A 20487-nucleotide genomic window follows, 5' to 3' on the forward strand; every position below is an offset into this window, starting at 1 on the left:
CAATCTGAGTAGATCCTCTTAAGAGTTCATTATAATTACACTGGGCACCATGGCTCACAACTGTAAACCCAGCTATTTGGGAGGTGAGATCAAGTTCCAGGCCATTCCAGCATTAGTAGACTATCTCAGCCAGGCACTAGTGGCTCACACCTGTAATCCTAGCTACTCAGGAGGCTGAGACCTGAGGATCATGGTTTGAAGCCAGCCCGGCAGGAAAGCCCATCAGACTATATCCAATGAACTTTCCCCACCGCCTCCCCCCCAAAATGCCAGAAGTGGAGCTATGGCCAAGTGATAATTCACTAGGCCGTGAGCAAGAGTAGCTCAGGAACAGTGCCAAGGCCCTGAGTTCAACCCCCAGGACTGGCACAAAAAAATAAAATAAAATAAAAAAGTATCTCAAAAACAAGATAGTGTCCCATGTCTGTGGTCCAACTACTCAAGTGGGAGGAAGAGGTTGGAGGATCAAGACCCAAGGTCATCCCAGGCAAAAGTACAAGATCCTATCTTTAAAAAAAACAAACCAAAAAACCTAAAAGCAAAAGGACTGGGATATCCCTCCAGCATTAGAGCACCTACCTAAACAAACATAAGGTCTTCATTTCAAACCCTGGTATTGCCAGACTTCACTGTGGTTAACGGGAGCAGCTATGATACAGGATCCATGTCCTGGCTGCCTCAGTTGGGATACATTCTAGTTACCTAAAGGTTACTTATGCACCCTGTTTTTTCCTTGCACAATCATGATGACAAACATAAAGTCCACAGCATAGTGGTGGGCACAATGAAGTTCTCAGAAAATGTCAATTCCTGTGGCTTTCGAAGCAAAGTTCAAGCACTTTAAGAAGCTTCCAGTCGGATGGTGGAGGCAGATAGATTTCAAAAGATGCCTATACAAGACATAAGGTCAAAGTCCTTTAAAAACCATGTTTAGTCAAGTGCCTGTGGCTCTCGCCTATAATCCTACCCACTCAAGAGGCTGAGATCTGAGGAGCAAGGTTCAAAGCCAGCTCAGGCAGGAAAATCCATGAGACTCATCTCCACTTAACTAGCAAAACTAGAAGTATAGGCACTATTCAATGATTGAACAGAAAAGCCATGCAAGAGCACAAGGCCTTGATTCCAAGGCCTGGTACCAGCAAAAACAAAACTATGTTTCGTGGGTGCCAGTGGCTCATACCTGTAGGCATAACTACTTGGAAGGCTAAGATTGTTGGGATCATGGTTCAAGGCCATGAAAAAAAGTCCACAAGATCCCTTCTCTTCAAGGAGTAGGACACATTGCAACAGCTAAGTAAGCCTAATAAGACTGGATCACATCCAGGCATATTGGGTAGGAATCTTACCTGACATTAAATAACCTGCAAAAATCAAGACTGGAAACATAGCTAAGTTCAAACAACAACAGAATCACAGGGCTGGAGGCATGGCTCAAGTGGGAGAGTGCTTGCTCTGAGTGCAAATCCCAGAACTGCCAAAGAAAGGGGGGAGAGGGGGGAGAATGGACTGGTCACCAGGTTGGTGGTGTAGCTGAATAGAGCATTTTCCCAGCATTCTCAGCTCTGGGTTCAATCCCCAGTACTAAAAGAAAAGAGAACTAACTTGCCTCCTTCAGCTCTGTCCTCTCTTGCTAAAGCAGTGCCTTTTTTTTCTCTTGTGCTGGTCCCGGAACTTGTATTCAAGGCCTGGGCGCTGCCCCTGAGCTTTTTTGCTCAAGGCTAGCATTCTACCACTTGAGCCATAGTTCCACTTCCAGCTTTTTAGTGGCTAATTGAAGATAAGAGTCTCATGGACTTTCCTGCCCAAGCTGGCTTCAAACCACCATCCTCAGATCTCAGTCTCCAAAGTAGGTAAGATTACAGGTGTGAGCCACAGGCACTAGTGCTCAAAGGTCAAGTTTTTCTTCTTTTCTTGCCAGTCAGCTGTGTGATCTCCCCTCTATTGATGGTTGACAGTGTCTTTAACAGGCAAGTAGCTCGGGCCAACCTCACTCTATCCTGGGAGGACGCTCTCCCAGTCCTATAGACTAATTAGTGTGACATGCTTTCAACCCAGGGTGTCAAGAAAGCCTAGTCCTCAGGCCACTAAGGAGACACATAGTCAGAGAGGGCCTGATATCTTTTGTGGAACATTACAGAACAGGGGTGAAATTAGAGTTCTAGGGCCAGGAAAGGTTCTAGAAGAAGAAGAAAAAAACAGAGTAGAAATGGACCTGACATAAGGCATATCCATGGTCCTCATTTCTCATCTGAAATATGCAGATAAATGACATGAAAGTTGATGTGGCTTGAAACCATGTGATCAAACACTGACGATTTCCTATCATCCTGCCTAAAACACTCACCACCTGCCATGGGCTGTGACCAAGCGGCTGGGAACCCCGGCAGCAGCAGTGTTCTGGGAAGGCTCCCGTGCCCAAGGCCAGCCCTGCTGGGTCTGTGGCCTGGTCATACCACAGGGCCCTGCTTCCTGCCCCCACTCCTACGCCAGCAGTCAAGTCAGCGGTCACCATGGTCACCAACAAACCCACTCAATCATCTCTTGGATGCATTCATGAAAAAGGGTTTTAAAGGCTTCAACCTCACCTAACCCCATCACAAGCTGGGGCAGGGAGGCAAGGGGAGGGAAGCTGAGAAGCAGTGACAAGAGGGTAGGTGACAGCAGGATTAGAACCTGCAATCTCTCCGTCCGGGAGGAGAAGCCGGTGGCCACTAGCACTCCTCACAGGAGGCTAGGTCACTTCACTAAGGCCCCGGATGTGGAGACAGCCAGTCTACACTGGCTCTGACCCAAGACAGAGCTTCCTGTGCCAAGCACAGCTGCGGACAGCAGCCCTCCTGCCCCAGAAGAGCCCGTGTCCAGAGCAGGGGACCCAAGCTGTCTGCCTCAGAATCCCCAGGTGACCTGGGGAGCTCCTGCCTGACTCCTCAGCCTTCTCCCTAGAGAGTGGGGCCATGCTGGGCCTGCCACTCTCAGGATTGGGAAAAGGTATAAAAAGGGTAGGAGCAGGGTAGTGGTGGGTTTATTCTTGGGCCATGTGGCATTGAGAAAAGAAACAGCCAGGGGAAAGAGATAAAACATACTGAGGATCTAGCTGTTTCTACAAAGAATTAGCTCTTCTTACTTCTGGCCTGGACTAGGGCAGTAGTCTCCTACCCAACCTCAGCCTGCCCTCCCATCATCCATCTTCCAATAGCAGTGCACGTCCCAGAAGAAACCAGTACCACCCACCACAGTGGGCAAACCCATGATAGAAGTGCTCCTCCACGCCTCTGAGCATCCCAACTCCAAAGGGAAAAATCACTTCCTGCTCTTCCTTTGCCCTTTCCCAGCCAGCACAGCAGCAATGCCCACCCCAACCCTAAACTTAAACCCTAGCTCCACTGGCAAGATAGCCAGTGGAATCCCAGCAACACCCTCACAGCCCAGGCCACATGGAAGACTCATGATCCCTCCCCCGGAAGGCCCAGATCCTATCAGCTGCCCCTCTCCAATGACCCTTGGTCTCTCTGCTGTGTGCTGACAAATCCTTGCTCCTTCATGGGGGATTCTGGCTTGTCTCCATCACCCCAAGAGTCCAGTGTGGGTCCAATCCCCAACTCTGTGCACAAGGCAGGACAGTGGCCAGACACAGAGATGTCATGAAGGTGTGCCCAGTGATAACATAAAATCAAGGATGCAGCCAGAAAAGTCCCTTCTAGAAGCAGCTGAACCCTACCCCTTCACTGCCCAGGCCTGGTCTTGACAGTCACAACTCTGACAATCTAAGCATCACACACAGAGGTCACTAAACAGCATTGAAAAAAAAGCCTCACCCATCCTGGAACAGCAAAACAAAAACCTTGTTCCTGTTTAACCCACAGGTCAGAAGCTCTCTGAGTCTCATCAGTAGGAGAGAGGGTCTCCCAAGGTCTCACTCACTCACTAGTAATGGGCAGTAGTTCCCGGTCCCTGCTCAGCACATAGAGCAAAGGAGCTCATTTGCTCCCTCTTGGATCCTCATACTCAGCCTCCCTTCTCGGACTCCTTTGGATGCCAGAGCTGCTTGAAGGGTGGCTAGCTGTCCCTCCCACCAGGAAGTTCCCTCCCTCCATCTCTGGCTCCTGGGGTCTTGGCAACTGCATCGCTATTTTTTTTTTTTAATTTTAGCTGAATTTCGAGCCAGGACAGCCCTGGGAAGGTACTTTCCTCCTACTCTGAGAGGCACTCGCCTGCACCACGACACTGGCTTTTGAAAGTGAGAACAGGGGAGTGGCTGTTCCATCCTCAGGGGCACAGCACACACCCCCACCCTGCAGGTCACCCCTCAAGAACCTCTAGATGGGAGATTCCCCCTTCCCCTCCTGGGTTTCTGGAAGGGAAGGGACCAAGTTGACAAGTCAGGTCTGCAATCTAAAAGCCTTGATAGGTGAAGTGCTCAGGTCCAAGATGCTGGAATAGCAGAGGCCTACTCCGAACAATGGTGGCCCCCTCCCTCCCACCAGTGCAATGGTGCCCAGCCCAGCGAGCTGATGCCCGCACTAAAGACTAGAAGCTTCTTGGTACTAGAAGAGGATGCTGTCAACCCTGAGAGGGGAAAGAGCTGTACCAACCAGATACATACAGTTGATGATGAAGGAGGCTGAGGCCCAGAGAGGGGTAGCTACTCGCCCAAGGTCACACAGCAAGGCCCAGCAAGCACCTCCAGACCTCCGGACTCCCAGCCTCGGGCTCTCAGAGCCCTATGGGCAAGTATGGGGCACTCAAGATGTCAAGATGCAGACAGCTCCCCAACTCAAACACACAACCCCCAGCCCCTTTACCTCTCAGACCTCAGTGGGCCTTACCTCAGACCTGGCTTCTGGGCGGGGTACTCAGGCCAGTGTGGACCAAGCTGGGCTGGGTTAGGTCAGGGCGGGTCCTCCGCTCCCACTAGGGAGGGGTCGCCCTCCTCCAGTCCCAGACGGCAGGGATGCTGCTCCCACTGCAAAGTCCAATTTACCTAGCTCGCTTTGCACAACCCTGCACGGACCCAGGCAGCCCGACTGTGGTGCAGCCGAGGAGCTGCGGGACGAAGCGAGGGGGAGGGGCGAGGTGCGGGAAACGGGGCGGAGCCGGAGTGGGGGTCACCGGCGAGCCGCTACTCGGGCCGCGTCCCCTTTAAGACCAGCTGGCCTGCGCGCAGGACGGGCGGGGGCCGGAGCTGGACGGTTCTCGCAATGCTTCCTGGGAGGTGGAGTTTATGCGGGGGGTGATTCGGGGCCGCACGGATCCCGGAGAGGACTACCAGACCCAGAATGCAGCGCGCGCGGCCCCACGCCGCCCCGCCCCGAGTCTGGGCTCCGGCCCACCGCCCCCTCGCGAAGCTGCGCTGGCCGCCCGCGGAGGGGAGAGGCTGCCGAGCCGGGGCAGGAGGTGGGTGCGGCGCGGGCCGGAGCAGGGGGACTTGGGACCTAGCGGTGAGGAGACGCGGGCCCACTGGGCACCCGTCCTGCCAGGAGAGGTCATCCGCCCCAGCCTCCGCGTTGTCATCTGTGAAATGGGGCGGCCTGGCTCGTGGCTGCGGGGGAGGGGGCGCTGCTGGGGGGCAGGCCGGCGGGCGGGGCCGGGGGGGGGGGTCGGTACTGTGGGCGGAGCCTCGGGCGGGAGGGGTCTGAAGGTGAGAACGGAGGATTCGTGGCGGATCCGAGGTCAGAGCTGAGGAGCGCGTGCTGCGCACCCCTGGGCTGGATTGAATAATGGTGCTTGGAGGAGTACGCACCGAGATCCAAAGATTGAAGGGACCCCCCCCCCCCAGAACGGAGCGGGGCGGGGGGTGGGGAGCTCAGCGCTGCCGTAGAGATGTGAGCAAGGGGCCTGTGGATGCGCACAACCCCTTCCTTGTCTTGACACTAGCCATCAACAGCCCATCCCTAGATCTCAGTGCGTCACACACGAAATCTCATACAACTCCACACTGTAAGGGTGTCGCTGTCCACAGGTGAGGAACACAGGGCAGAAGGGAAGTAACTTGCCCTCAGCCCTCGGCACTCCTTGCTTCGAAACCCCTGCTTCTCCCTGAGCTCCAGGAAGGCAAAGGTTTTAGTCTGATACCCTGTCCCTTCCCAGGTTAGTGCAGTGGGACTCCGCTCCTGTGAATGTCAGCCCTCCTATGGCATTGCAAGACTGAATTGAGGACACTGATTTGAAAACCCTTTGTGTGCGAATTTATCATAGCTGGGAGGAAAAGAAAGGCCATAGGAACAGAATGCTTCAGATGAAGTGGTTGGGCGGAGGAAAACCACAAAGTGAAGCAGAAAGAGCTAAGAAGGCCAGGAGGATGCCAGTGGAGATTGGGTGATGATGGCTGTTGGGAGTCTGCACCAGCTAGAATACTTTGCTGTGCTAGCAGGAAAATCTTGCCTGGTCAGGTGGCTTTGCTCCTCCAATCCCCTTCCCCTTCCCCCCTAATAGCCCCCGCACTCACACCCACAGCCCACAACCCCCTTACCTCTCAGACCTCCTCGAGCCTTACCTCAGACCTGGCTTCTGTGTGGGGTGGCAGGTCCTCACTCCAGAGTACCTTTTGTCAACTGTATGGAAAAGACATACCCCTACCAGGTTAGTTGAGATGATGCACAGCCTGTGGGCTTCCTAGACATAAGGCCTGGACCAGATAAAACTAAAGATACAGCTGCTCTAGTCAAGCTCTGGATGCTCACACCTGTAATTCTGTTCCTCAAGAAGCTGAGATAGGAGGATCGAGGTTCAAAGCCTTTCTAGGTAGAAAAAAATCTGTCTCTTACCTCCAATTAATCACCAAAAAGCTAGAAAGTGGACTGAAAGTGTGGCTCAAGTAGTAAAGCACTAGCCTTCACTGACAAAGCCAAGTAAGTGCCTGAGGACCTGGGTTTAACCCCTGGTACTGATGCACACATGCACACAAAGAAACAGCTATTGAGAGCTGCCTGGTACTGGTGCATGCAAGTGTGTGCATGTACACGCGCGCTCGCGTGCGCGCGCGCGCACACACACACACACACACACACACACAGCTACTGGGAGCCAGGCATCATGGGACACACCTGTAACCCCAGCACTCCAGAGGTAGAGACAGGAGGATGGGGAGTTTGAAGCCAGTCTGCGCTGTATAGTGAGAACCTACATAGTGAAGAGGTGAAAGTGAAGGTCATTTGTCTACATTGCACTTGGGGCTGTGAGCCAGAGTCCTTATCCTGTGGGCTCACTGAAAGGTGGGCGTGGGGTGGAAAGGTAGGATCTCTAGTATATGGGAGCACACGTTACTCAGGCTGAGTATGCTTTGTCCATTCACCTGCACCGTGGCAGCCCTCCTTGTATGTCTTTCCAACTGATCACCTGGGCCTTGCCCTAAGCCTTAGATTGCCAATTGAAAATTCATGAGAAGATTTCAAAATGAAAAGCTTTAAGCATGGCAGAGAGAATGCTAAAGCTTCCTATTGGTAGATGACATTAGTCTAGGATGAGTGAGAATGGATCTGAGTAAACAGGGGAAGAGATTTCTTCCTCCTTCGTTTCAACTGACCCTTTTGTGGGGTTAGAGTGGATATTCCTAACCCCAAAAGAGTCAGGCACTCATTTATCTAAGTTGTAGTAAGGAGTGTGGATAAAGTGCTCTGCAGAGAAAGTGGGCTGGGTGACTCACGCCTATAATCCTAGCTGCTTGAGAGCTGAGACTGGGAAGATTGCTGTTTCAGGCTTGCCCAGGAAAGACATCTTGATATTGGCTTCTAAGTTGATTTGGTTTGGTTTTTTGCCAGTCCTAGATCTTGAACTCAAGGCCTGGGCACTGTCCTTGAGCATCTTTTGCTCGAGGCTAGCCCTCTACCACTTGAGCCACAGCTCCACTTTCAGCTTTTTTGGTGTTTACTGGAGATAAGAGTCTGAAGGACATTATTGCCTGGGCTGCTTTGAAAGGTGATACTCAGATCTCAGCCTCCTGAGTAGCTAGAATTACCAGCGTGAGCCACCAGTGCCCAGGAGCTCCTAAATTGAAAGTATATATTCATCTCCTATATAGCCACAAATACATTATGTATAAAAATAAAAATGTAAGAAGTTAGTATTGCCTATTAAGCACCTAAAATTAACATTTTCCAATTGCCAAAACAAAAAAGAACAAAGAAAAACTTTGATATTCATATTGGTTTTAACCAGAGCCATCAAGATACACATATTGGATGGGTGTGGTGATATACACCTATAATCCCAGCTACTCAGCAAGCAGAGGCAGAAAGCTCCAGGCCCAAGGTTAGCTGGGGGAAAGAAAACACAAGACCTGGACCCTATTTGAAAAACTAAAAGGAGGTGACTTAGCTCATGTTAGAGCACTTGCCTAGGGAGAATAACCATTGACACATTGCATTTGATTATACCTCCTTGGGTAACCCTTTAATCTAAACCCTATTCAATTACTTGTGTTTAATTTGTTCATCATTAGTTAAATTTAGATTCTTTGTGTGGGGGTTTGGGGGTGGGTACAGGTGGGTGAGTGGGTGGGTATGCCAGTTCTGGGGTTTGAACTCAGGATCTTGGCACTGTCCCTTAAGCTTTTTTCTTTCTTTTCTTTTCTTTCTTTCTTTTTTTTTTTTTTTTTTTTGCTAAAGGCTACCACTCTACCACTTGAGTCACAGCTCCACTGCCAGCTTTTTGGTGGTTAATTGAAAATAAGTCTCACAGACTTTCCTGCCAGGACTGGCTTCAAACCATGATTGCCAGATCTCAGCCTCCTGAGTAGCTAGGATTATAGACCTGAGCCACCAGTGAAGAGCTTTGTTATTGTTTTTGTTTGTTTTTATAACGTGTCCTTGGTTGCATGGACTTAGGACTGTCAAGTTTGACTATTGGTAAGATTGTGACAAGTTGATGTCCATTGAAGGATGTCCTCATAATCAAAGCATCTGTGAAGTGATCTCTAGACTGTAGGAAGTGTGTGTTCCTTACACGACATAGCCATTGATAGTCTTTGCCTTAATGTGGAGAGTTACAAAAGGGGAATTTCTGATTTACCATTCCTTCTATACTTATATGGACCATGCTTTTTATTTTTAATACAATGTGCTGAAATCCATTCTCATCATTCTTTGTGGTACTCAAAATTAGCCTAAATTCCACCTTTAGGCCAGCATCTGTATCTTTTTCCTAATGAAGATCACCAGTTGTCATTTCTGCAGGAAGCTCCAGGCCAGATATACTTATAGCATCATCTCTAGACACCATGAGTGAGCAAATCCAGAAAGTAGACTGGGGGATGAATTAACATTACTTAGTAGATTCATTGTTTTTATAACAGCTGGTATCACTGATAGTACACAAAAGGGAGACCGAATAGAAGTAGTTGCCTAACTTCTAGCCTGAGTCAGCTTCTCTCTCCTTTGAAAATAGAGGTGGTACTTTCTTTGAAGCGGTGTTAAGACTTATACCTAGCCAAATTTGCTACAAAGAAAGTACTCAGTACATTAGCTATTTTCCTCACCAAGTCTCTGGGGACAAATTGAGGGTATCAGTTTTTGTTTTTGTTGTCTTGTGCCAGGTGTAGGGTTTGAACTCAAGGTCTCATGCCCTTGCTTAGCTTTTTCAGCTCAAGGCTGGTATTCTACCACTTGAGCATACCTCCACTTCTGGCTTTGTTTCTGGTTAATTAGAGATAAGAGCCTCAGGGACTTTTCTGCCTGGGTTAATTTCAAACCATGATCCTAAGATCTCCGCCTCCTGAGTAGCTAGTATTACAGGAGTGAGCCATTGATCCCCACCTTGACAAAGTTTTAACGTAGGAATCTCAAGATTGTGTCTTGACTCTCCTCCTTATAGGACCTCAAAAATGCTAGTTTCTATGTCATAATTAGAGGTTGCAAACAGGGTGATTTTTAGCCTTAGAGTAGAACTGCACCTTCCTACTGTAGCAGGCTGGATACCCTGTGATTGCAGCCACAACTCCAAACCCAGGTTCCTCCCCCTCCACTATGCCCTCCCCCCACCCCCCACCCTGCCTCATGCTTAGAGAAACTGTGTATTGTTACCTGGTCTGACACCACACCCTTGGCTTTCTTGGGAAGGTAAATGGACTGTTCGTTTTCCTGGTTCTCAAGTAGACAGGCAGATTAAAACTAGATTTACCTCTTGGAAAGCCTCCTCTTTAAGGAAAAGTATTTATTCACCCACACTGGGTTTCTTTGAACTTCTGTTTCCTGGTTCAGTTTACATTCCCCTCTGCCTTTTTGAATCTGGCTTTTTAAAACCTGCCTTTTTGTGGTTTGCTGATTTATCTTTAGACCTTACAGGCTGCTATGAAGTAAAGGTTTAGACCATCCTGTGAACATGCCCTGTGTCAGTTGGCAGGGAGCGGGGGTTGGGGAGGGGATCCTGGTGGCTTGGCCCCAGATGCAGGTGGGCAGAGTCCCAGGCTTGCAGTGGGTGACTTCAGTCTGGCCTTAGAGAGAATAAGGGCTGTGTGTATCTCTACTCACTTTCACAACAGGTTCCTGTAGTGTGAAAATGAGCAGAAGTGTAAACTGTCCTAGATTCAGATCCTAGATCTTGCCCAAACTAGGTATGTCACCTTGAGCCAGCTCCTGTCCTTTCTGAGCCTCAGTTTCCTCATCTGCAAAATGGAGACAATAGTAGTTGGGAAGGAAAATAAAGCTTTCTTGTACTAGATTCTTTGCTACAAATTAAGTTGATGTAAAACACATTAACAGGAGCAAACCTATTTTAATCATGTATACACATACTATATGGGAATCAGATTTTACCCAGACTTCTGAACTACAGAAAGAGGGGCAGGGAGGTGTTAGGTGGGAGTTGGTATCAGGGAATTTGGAAAAGACTGAAGGGAGGTAATATATAAATATATGCCTTGTACAGCTAAAAGTCTCTCTAGTGATAAAGATTGTCTCAAAATAACTTCTTGGTACAAATAGGTTTGCTAATGAAAGTGTTCTTTATGTCAAAATTTCCTTTATAAAAAGAGCTGCTTATGTATCTACAGTTTCTCCAAACAATCAACTTGAGGGCTGGGAATGTGGTTTAGTGGTAGAGTGCTTGCCTAGCATGCATGAAGCCACAAGTTCAATTCCCCAGTACCACATAAACACAAAAAGCTGGAAGTGGCAGTGTGGCTCAAGTGGTAGAGTACTAGCCTTGAGCAAAAGAAGCTCATGGATAGTGCCCAGACCCTGAGTTCAAGCCCAATGACTGGCAGAAAAAAAAAAAACAAAACAAAAAATAATAATCAGCTTGAAAAAAGAAATATGCTAAACAGGGAAGAGGGGTGGCATACTCTGGGAGATAACGTAGGGGACACAACTGGGAAGGGAGCTCTTTGGAAAACGTGTGCCTAGCATGTTTAAGACCCTTGGTTTCATCTCCAGCACTGAAAAAGTAAGTAAGTTAATGTAACCAGGTTGGAGCTGTAGCTCAGTGACAGAATGCATGCTTAGCATGCACGCGGTCCTAGGTTCAGTTCCCAGCACAAAACTAAAATAAACTGCTATCAAGTATTGCTCAACAGGTGTCAAGTAAGCCCTAAGTTCAAGCCCCAAGACTGGCAAAAAAAAAAGATTTTTCAATCACAGATAACATTTTCACCTTAGCCTCTGCTACAGCTACAACTACAACTACAGCTGCCCTACTTTGGGTTACAAGCTCAGCCTGCTCTACTAATGATAAAGATCAAAAGTAGGTAAGAAAAAGACCAGTTGAGAAAAGCACTATAGGGCTGGGAAGGTGGCTCAGTGGTAGAGCGCTTGCCTTGCATGCATGAGGCCCTGGGTTCGATTCCTCAGCACCACATAAGCAGAAAAAGCCAGAAATGGCGCTATGACTCGAGTGCTAGAGCACTAGCCTTGAGCTGAAGAGCTGAGGGACAGTGCCCAGGCCCAGAGTTCAGGCCCCATGACCGGCCAAAAAATAAAAAAAAAAAAGAGAAAAGCACTGTATATGACTGGTTATCACCTACTGACTGTATTGATTTAATGACTTATTAATGAGTTACAATATTTATTTGTGCAAGGTCTTAGGAGAACTGTTAATGTAAAGGAGATTTGGGACAGCCTCACAGAGTGAGGCTCCTCTATTAGGCCTTAACTGGAAGAAGAGAAAGTAGACAAGGGTGATGCAAGGATAGGACAGGTAACTCTGTGAGGTTGTACAGAACCAGAACCTAGAATGAATGTGAAGGAATATGGTGCTTGGGGCAAGTAGTGCTGTACATGCTCGATCTGAAGACCAGCATAGAGAGAGGATATAGAATATGGAGGGAGCAGGGATGAGACCTGAGTTCCTGCAGTAGTTCTAGAAACAGAAGATACAGAAGAATCTGGGCTGCCTCCCAGGTCTTGGGCAGTTGATGGCTAAGAAATATTCACAGCAGGGCTAAAGACAGGGGAATTCTGCTAGACTGATTCATGTGGAAGATCCAATTGGAGTTGACAAGGGCACAACTGGGTGCACATGATAGGCAGTAGCTCCAATGATGTTAATTCAATACCACCAGACTGAAGGTGCTTTGTGCACCAAGCTCCTCCCCTAAGTCCCTTCCCAGTTTCTGCTCTTTCATGTCCTATCATTGGACCTGTTGCAGTAGAGCCTGTGGACTTGTAATGATAGCCCAGTGAAGACCTTGCAGGGCCTTGAAAGACTGTGAGTTAGTAGGTATGGAGTAAACCCCACAGAACACAACTTGGAGAGGGAACAAGAGGCCTGCCTTTTAGCCATCCTCTGCCAGATGGCTGGAGTCACACCATAGTGGGAGGAGAAAAGCAGGTAGTCTATTGCTTTTACAAGCAAAGACATAGAGATCGGGGCACTGACCAAAGACCCTCAGGAGTGCTTGGGGCTACTGACTGCCCTGATCCCCAGTGTCCTGAGTACTTCTGTACTAATGCCTACAGGAGGTGAGAGCCCGTGGTCTGGAAAGGTAGCCTTTGATCCCTAAGCCAGCTCCTTCCATGGAGCTTTCACAGAGCCTGCGTATGAAACCTAGTATTTTGAAGAGGAGGACTAATTTGGCCTTTTTTTTCAATGACAGAGGCCTTAAAAATTGTGCAAATTATTACATAGAAAAAAAAAAAGAGGTGGAAGAGACTAGGGTCCTGGGAAAAAGAAAATAGGGAGATTAAAGCAGATTTTGGGATGAATATATGCTTAGCTGCATCTAAGCATCTGCCTGCCTTGGCCCTAATCCCCTAGTATCCTCCCCAGATGCTGCTTCCAAAAGGCAGACTCCTCCCCTTCCATGGCGGCCATCCACCCCTTTCTGTTGAACCTCCCCACTGTCTCACAGCCCATCTGCTCGAAGTTTTTGCCAACACATTTGTAATTTCATCATGGGCTTCTCTTCAGACACTCCAGATGGTTAATCCTTTTCTGCAATATCAAATTGCCCCATTAGACTGGGGAAGAATCAAAAGAGAACTGTCTCCTCAGGCAAGGCAGCTGAGCATCTCCCACATGCAGCCCAACTTCCCTACTCTAGAAAGTGAGTCTCGTGACAGTCAGCCTCCTCAGAAGGCAGACACCTTGTGAGAAGTACTTGCAACTTTGGGAGGGCCTCCATAGGCCTTTTTGTCCATGTAGACCATAAATGTGCTTAGCAAAGTCTTTCTACATGCAGCCTGGACTTTTCTGAAGGGCAGTACAGGGGCCAATTCCTCTTGGTGCCCTACCCTCAGTGTTGGGGAGACTGATGCATTCATTCCAGAAGCTGGCTCTGAGGAAGGGTCATGTTAGAAGCTGGAAGAGTATGAGAGGGAGCATCCCATGCTTTCTAGAACTTTAAAGAGAAGTTAAAATCCGACATGAGGTAGAAGGACACTCAGCAGTTCTAGATGCTAGAGGCTGTTAGATCAAAGGGGAAGAAAGGGCACCCTCAGGAAGAGGGCTATGCACAGACTCACACATTAGCAGTGATCCTACAGTCAGTTACAGAGAAGGCTGGGAACTGGATCTTGGTGGGAAAGGTTAGACTACCAAGAGCCAAGAGCATCTTCTTCACATGGCAGTTTGGTCCAGGAGCATGGGAACATGAAAAGAAAATCATGCCAGAGGGCTGAGTGCCCAATGTAAGTCTGGTAGGTAGAAAGAAATGGCATGGTCACAGCCATTCATAAAACCCTTGGAAAGGGCTGGGAAGGTGGCTCAGTGGTAGAGTGCTTACCCTGCATGCATGAGGGCCTGGGTTGATTCCTCAGCACCACATAGGCAGAAAAATCTGGAAGTGGCACTGTGGCTCAAGTAGTAGAGTGCTAGCCTTGAGCTGAAGAGCTGAGAGACAGTGCCCAGGCCCAGAGTTCAGGCCCCATGACTGACAAAAATAAAAAACTTGGAAAAAAAGAATTCAACTAATAGGGCAGCACTGATATAGTAACTAGGTCTGGAGTCTTAAATCTCAAAATAATTTGTTCCTTGAGCATACCAATCTTTAGCTAGTGGGTATTTATATATCTTTCATAGAAAGGAGTCTGAGTCTGAGTCCTGTGGGTCCTTCACCTCCCTGAAATGGGGGAATGGGTTCTGGCTGGGTCTTCCTCATTCATACAATAGTGATGGATGGTAGTACTGTCTGTGTCAAGAGATGAGAGGACTGTTAGGTGAGCATATGCTTATGTAGCCTGCAGTCTACACACATATTCCTCTTTTCCTTCAGACCAGCAATGGCTAGCTCACTAAACATTTAGTCACCAAGGAAGCTATTCAAAACTATTGCTGAATCCATGTTGCAGACCAGTAAAAATTAATCTCCAGGAAGCAGGACCCAAGCTTGTGTGTGTGTGTGTGTGTGTGTGTGTGTGTGTTAATATATGTGTGTTAATTCCCTTGTGATTCTAACAGCCACTCATCAAATATTAAGTCATTTCAACTCTAAGGAGTAGTTAATTGTAGTTGTTGTATACCAAGAGGAGTTAAGAAATATGGATACCCAAATCTAGTTAGACAATAATCATTTCTCATTTTTTCCCTTTCCAGTAGTATATTCCAGTATCTCAGTCTCCTGCCATGTCTGACCCCATTACACTGAATGTTGGGGGGAAGTTGTACACAACTTCACTGGCAACCCTAACCAGCTTCCCCGACTCCATGCTCGGCGCCATGTTCAGTGGGAAGATGCCCACCAAGAGGGACAGCCAAGGCAACTGCTTCATTGACCGCGATGGCAAAGTGTTCCGCTACATCCTCAACTTCCTACGGACCTCCCACCTGGACCTGCCTGAGGATTTCCAGGAGATGGGCCTACTCCGGAGGGAGGCCGACTTCTACCAGGTACAGCCCTTGATTGAGGCCTTGCAGGAGAAGGAGGTGGAGCTCTCCAAGGCCGAGAAGAATGCCATGCTTAATATCACACTGAAGCAGCGTGTGCAGACGGTACACTTCACTGTGCGGGAGGCACCTCAGATCTATAGCCTGTCATCCTCCAGCATGGAGGTCTTCAATGCCAACATCTTCAGCACATCCTGCCTCTTCCTCAAACTCCTGGGCTCCAAGCTCTTCTACTGTTCCAATGGCAACCTTTCGTCCATCACCAGCCACTTGCAGGACCCTAACCACCTGACTCTGGACTGGGTGGCCAATGTAGAGGGCCTGCCTGAGGAGGAGTACACCAAGCAGAATCTCAAGAGGCTCTGGGTAGTACCCGCCAATAAACAGATCAACAGTTTCCAAGTCTTCGTAGAGGAGGTGTTGAAAATTGCTCTGAGCGATGGTTTCTGCATAGATTCTTCTCACCCCCATGCTCTAGATTTTATGAACAACAAAATTATTCGATTAATACGGTACAGATAAAATAGAAAAAAAAAAAAACCAAGGAGCCACATAGGGGTGGGTTTCCCAAGAAGCTCCACATCAGCCAAGGCCTTGGAGAGTGTCTCTTCAGTGGTATGAGGCAGGGGACTATACTAATGTGCATTCATTGCGTAGCAGGACTTGATTCCCTCATAATGAAATCCACCTTTTGGAGTCCACTTGTCCTTTGAACAGAACCATCTTTTCCTTGCCATTTTGAGCTGGAAATGGGCAGTTTATTATGACAAGAGTCAGCAGATGTGTACAAGAGGAGTCCACAGGTGGCCAGGACAAAGGAGAAGCCATTTTGTCATGGACTCATCTCTGTACCATTAGCCAGTGCCTCATCTACCCATCTGTACAAAGAGCCTCTGGGAGAAGACAGTGTGAAGTGAGAATAAGAGGTTCCTTTGGGATTCTCAGGATGTAGAGGGCTCAGCAGATCCAATCATGCCTGCTCTTCCTTCTTTAGGATGTGCCGTGATCTTAGACTCATTTTCCCAGGGTGACCATGTTTGGCTGGCCTGGAATGTAGTGTGTTCAAAGAGCTCTTTTGTGGCCCCCACTCAGGGAGAAAGTTGAGTATGGCCTAAAGGAGTGAGTAACTGGGCAAGGTTCAGACAGTGAGGATGTCCTGCTTGAGGCTGAATCTAGTGATTTCTGGCTTCAGAAAGGAACCACTGTCCTTGCAAAGTTGTGAAAGCCCCTGAAGCCAATATAATGAAAGGCACTTCATGATCCAGCCTACTGCTTCACTTCTGTAATCCTTTTCCCCAAAATTGGAAGTGTCATGGAAACATGTCAGTTTAAACAAACATTATGATTCTCAGGGTTGGAAAATAATGTAGTAGTTGTTTAGTTCTCCCCTGTCTCCAGGACATGCCAGCACATTTGAGGATGAGCATCACATAGGCCTGCATACATATTCCTGGTGTCAGAAAGCTTACTATCCCTAAGGCAGCTCCTGCCACAGTTGGATGGTTCTGGCTGTTAGAAAACTTTCCTATATTGAACCAAAATCAGTCCTGCCATTTCCATGTGCTAGATCTCGGTTCCAGCCCTTCCTTCTCACCTATTTGTGTAACTTTCCAGTCACCTCAAGAAGCAAGAAGCCAGACACTTACTCGAAAATACTATTACTCAGAATTTGAATTGCCCTTGGGATATTTGGAACCAAAGTTGGCCACTTCCATACCTTGCAAATCAGTCCCCCTTCGTTATTGCTCTACCTTGCTTGTGACCCCCCACTTCCTCCACCCTCCTCACCATTTTCATTTGGGAGCTGAAATATCACTGCCAGGGCCATCCAGAGGAAGGAGATGAGGTCTTGCAAAGAACCCAGGAGTGGTCGAAACCTTCACACTGCCTTTAGAGTAAGTGTCTGGCCCACAACACTTCTCTGAAAGAGGCAACTTTCCATATAGTCCTTGGGATTCATGAAGAGTAAGAAACCCCAAGCTACCACTTCCCTGTGGATGATGAGCCTTGCAGGCCCACAAACCACACATCATGATTCATCCCTGTAGTGAAAGTGGCTTTTGAAGTCCACATAGGGGAGGGGCTTGACACAGACATCCATATGAGGTGGACCAAGCAGAGGGCTTTGCATACTTACACTTTGTGCACAGGAAGCTTGAATAGTGGGCCATAGGCAAAGCCAGGTCCTTTAGACAACAAAGCTTGTCCCTTGAACAGCTGAACCCATGAATCTCTAACAGCTCTCCTGGGCCACCATGCCAGAGGTACTCAGAAAACCCCTCAAAGTAGGCCAGATTTAAACAGTTGAAATTGTAACTACAGCAAAATAATTCAAAGAAGTCTAGTAAATCACTACTGCCCTGTTTTCTCTCCATAAAACTGCTTTCTCCATATTTTTGGTGCTTCCTAATTCAGGCAACTTGACTTTAGAGAAAGTATGGAACCTGTAAAGCCACTAACATGTTGTGTGACTATGCACCTCACTGAGCCGCCTCTGATTCTGCATCTGTGAAATGGGCATAACAGTAATACATAACCCTACCTACCTCACAGGGATGTTGTGAGGATCAAATGAAATAATGTATGTGAGAATAAAGACAAATGATTAGTATTGTGTATCTGTTTTCCATGGGGAAGAAACCCTAGTCTTGAATCAGAGAGACTCAGATTTAAATCCTGGCTCCCTCACTTGCTATGTAACTTTGGCCAAGTTACTGAGCTTCTCTGGTTGTTTTCCTCATTGGGTAACAACTCACACCTTCCTGGATTATGAGCCTTAAGAACGTTATTGGAAATCCCAACCAGCCCTAGCACACAGATCACAAGGTCTTTCAGGAGTTAGTTATGGGGCACTACTGTACATTTTAAGAGCCCCAAGAGAGTACAGCTAACAAGCCCTTAACAGGGCACTTCTTATGTGGCCCAGAGAATGAGGCAGTCTGGAAAATGCTAAAAGAACACAGTTCTCAAAAGGGCTGTCTGGATGGTGGAGCTGGACCCTTGAGGGTAGGTTAGATACTGACAGGATAAGCTAGGAACACAGTTATACAGAAAGCACAAGAGACTTGGCAGCCAGGCAGGAAAAACAATCGAGGGTAGGTGTGCACTCTCACTTGGATATGGCATGAGGAATGGATTAGGACAGGAGTACGTCCAACCCAATCCCATCTGGTCCACATGTGACTTAGGTTGGTTCAGCTTAGCAAAACTGTAAGAGAGGCAGGGGTGCCTTCCCAGTGGAGAAGGGAGCCAAAGTGGGGTACTGGGGGCAGGGTTGTATCACTGTAAAACCCCTCCCTCCCTGTGCTTCTCATCCACATTACAAGGACTCTATCCCAGCCCAGGGGGCAACTCTAGGCTTGCATCAGCTAATTGACTGTTTCTGCCCTGGGTGTAGTCCCAACCATGCAAAGGAATGACCAGAAAGGATGCCCCAGGGAACTTCTAGGCACCTAGGTATGACCACTATGGGGCCCAGCCTAACAAGGCCCTTCTGTGTGTGAAGGCCAGTTCAAATGCCACCTCAAGCACCACTCTATGATCTGTGGTCTGTCTTTGGGCCAGAGTCCCCACCCAACTTGTACCCTATACCTCAGTGTCCACACAGCCCTGTTCCCCATTTTGTAAACCACTGTGCAGCCTAAACATAGCACCCCAATACCAGATTCCTGTTACAAATTATTCCTGACACTCCATCTGTGTGGATGGGGGCTCAGCCAAGGTCAGCTGTGGCCAAAGCAGCAGCCCATCCCTTTCTTAGACCACAGTCTCTCCATATGGACCATCTGCATCTTTCTGGGTCCCAGGAGGCTCAGGACTGATGATGGCAGTTGGCAGGGAAACAAGGATCTATGATCCTCTCCTGGAGCAAAACAACCTTCATAACAGGCCCAAGCTTGTTTCCAGGCCCTGTGGTCCTTGCTCTAGAGCTCCATCTACATGGACAGCCTACTGCCCTCTCTCAAAACCCTGTCTGCAGAATCTTTGGGGCTATACATTATCAGCAGAATTGAAGAGACAATCTAGTGACACCCAGCCTACAGCACAGGGACCAAAAGCCTCTGAGGAGAAAAAGGCAGTCTGTGGAAGCCAGACAATCATGGAGCGCCTAAACCCTACCTGACACAAAGGGAGATAAAATAGGCTTTGAGGTAGTGACTAATTATCATGGAAAGTATATGACCCTTGCTACCCAATAGGCAGGGCATTTCAAAACCTTTGTCAACATTAGCTGGCAGTGCTAGATTAGTCCATTCTTTTCCTTATGCCAGGTCCCTCTGAAAGCCTGTGTTCCCTTTTGCTGGTAATTGGGTAAAGGCCCAGTTGAGCCACCTTTGAAATCCTCTAGGGATTGGTCCCCAGCTAAAGAACAAAGAGTCCTCTCTCTCCCCCCAATGAATTCTCTTTATAAATCTTGTATTGAATTTGCTTGATAAACTCTTCAAAAACTTGCAGATTGCCACACTCCATCACATCCATGGTTTCACAGAATCGCAGCACACACTGCACTTCACTGCCTTGTCTTCAGAGCATCAGTGTGTCCTTCAGCATTTTGCATAAGCCCCCCTTCTTGACTCCACCAGACAGTCAGTCCAAACTACCTAGTGCTATCCTATACCAGAGGAAATAGTCCTCATCAACTTGCAGTGTTCACAGGCAGTGTGGTACTGGCAAGAAGTCCACAACCAACTCCCCAGGGATAAGGCCTGGTTTGGAACCCAGGCCAGTTTTCATGGGGTGATTATGCTCATTTGGTTGATTTCAAGCCATCAATATCACTGACACGCTGGGAAGAGAGACATACAATGGGCTTTGCAGAGAAAGTGAGCCATCTGCAACACCTCCCTCTTGCTCTGTCCATCTGTCTGTCTCCCTCTTTTCCTCTCTATTTTCCATTGCCAGTATTGGGGCTTAAACCCAGGGCCTCCAGCGGTAGCTTGCCTTTATTTGCTCACAGCTGGCACTCTACCACTCAAGCCATACCTCCACTTCCAGCTTTTCACTAGTTAATTAGAGATGAATCTCTGGATTTGTCTGCCTAATCTCAGGAGCCTCAGATCTCTTAATTTCTAAATAGTTAGGAGTATAGGCATGAGCCACCAACACCCAAAACACCTCCATCTCTGTTACTGAATTGCATGTTTGTGAAAGCAGGGGCTCTTCATGTCACCAATGCTCAGCACTCAGTGCTTGATATCCATTTGAGATCCTCCTTAGAAGTAAGACATTTCTAGC

General features: G+C 48.1%; 1 protein-coding gene across 1 annotated transcript; it reads left to right on the top strand.

Annotated features, from left to right (window-relative positions):
* The first annotated feature begins 5330 nt into the window (after positions 1-5330).
* Positions 5331-17860, top strand: Kctd21 (potassium channel tetramerization domain containing 21). The gene is made up of 2 exons (XM_042688217.1): positions 5331-5394; positions 14962-17860. The coding sequence occupies exon 2, from the start codon at positions 14992-14994 to the stop codon at positions 15772-15774; it is 783 nt and encodes a 260-aa protein (XP_042544151.1). The 5' UTR covers positions 5331-5394; positions 14962-14991; the 3' UTR covers positions 15775-17860.
* Positions 17861-20487: the final 2627 nt, after the last annotated feature.

Source organism: Dipodomys spectabilis, unplaced genomic scaffold, assembly GCF_019054845.1.
Source record: "Dipodomys spectabilis isolate Male_0828 unplaced genomic scaffold, ASM1905484v1 ptg000003l, whole genome shotgun sequence".
Lineage (NCBI taxonomy): Eukaryota > Metazoa > Chordata > Mammalia > Rodentia > Heteromyidae > Dipodomys > Dipodomys spectabilis.

Bases quoted from the DNA above. Each gene is read 5' to 3' on its own strand.
- Kctd21 (XM_042688217.1), top strand. From the start codon at position 14,992: ATGTCTGACCCCATTACACTGAATGTTGGGGGGAAGTTGTACACAACT.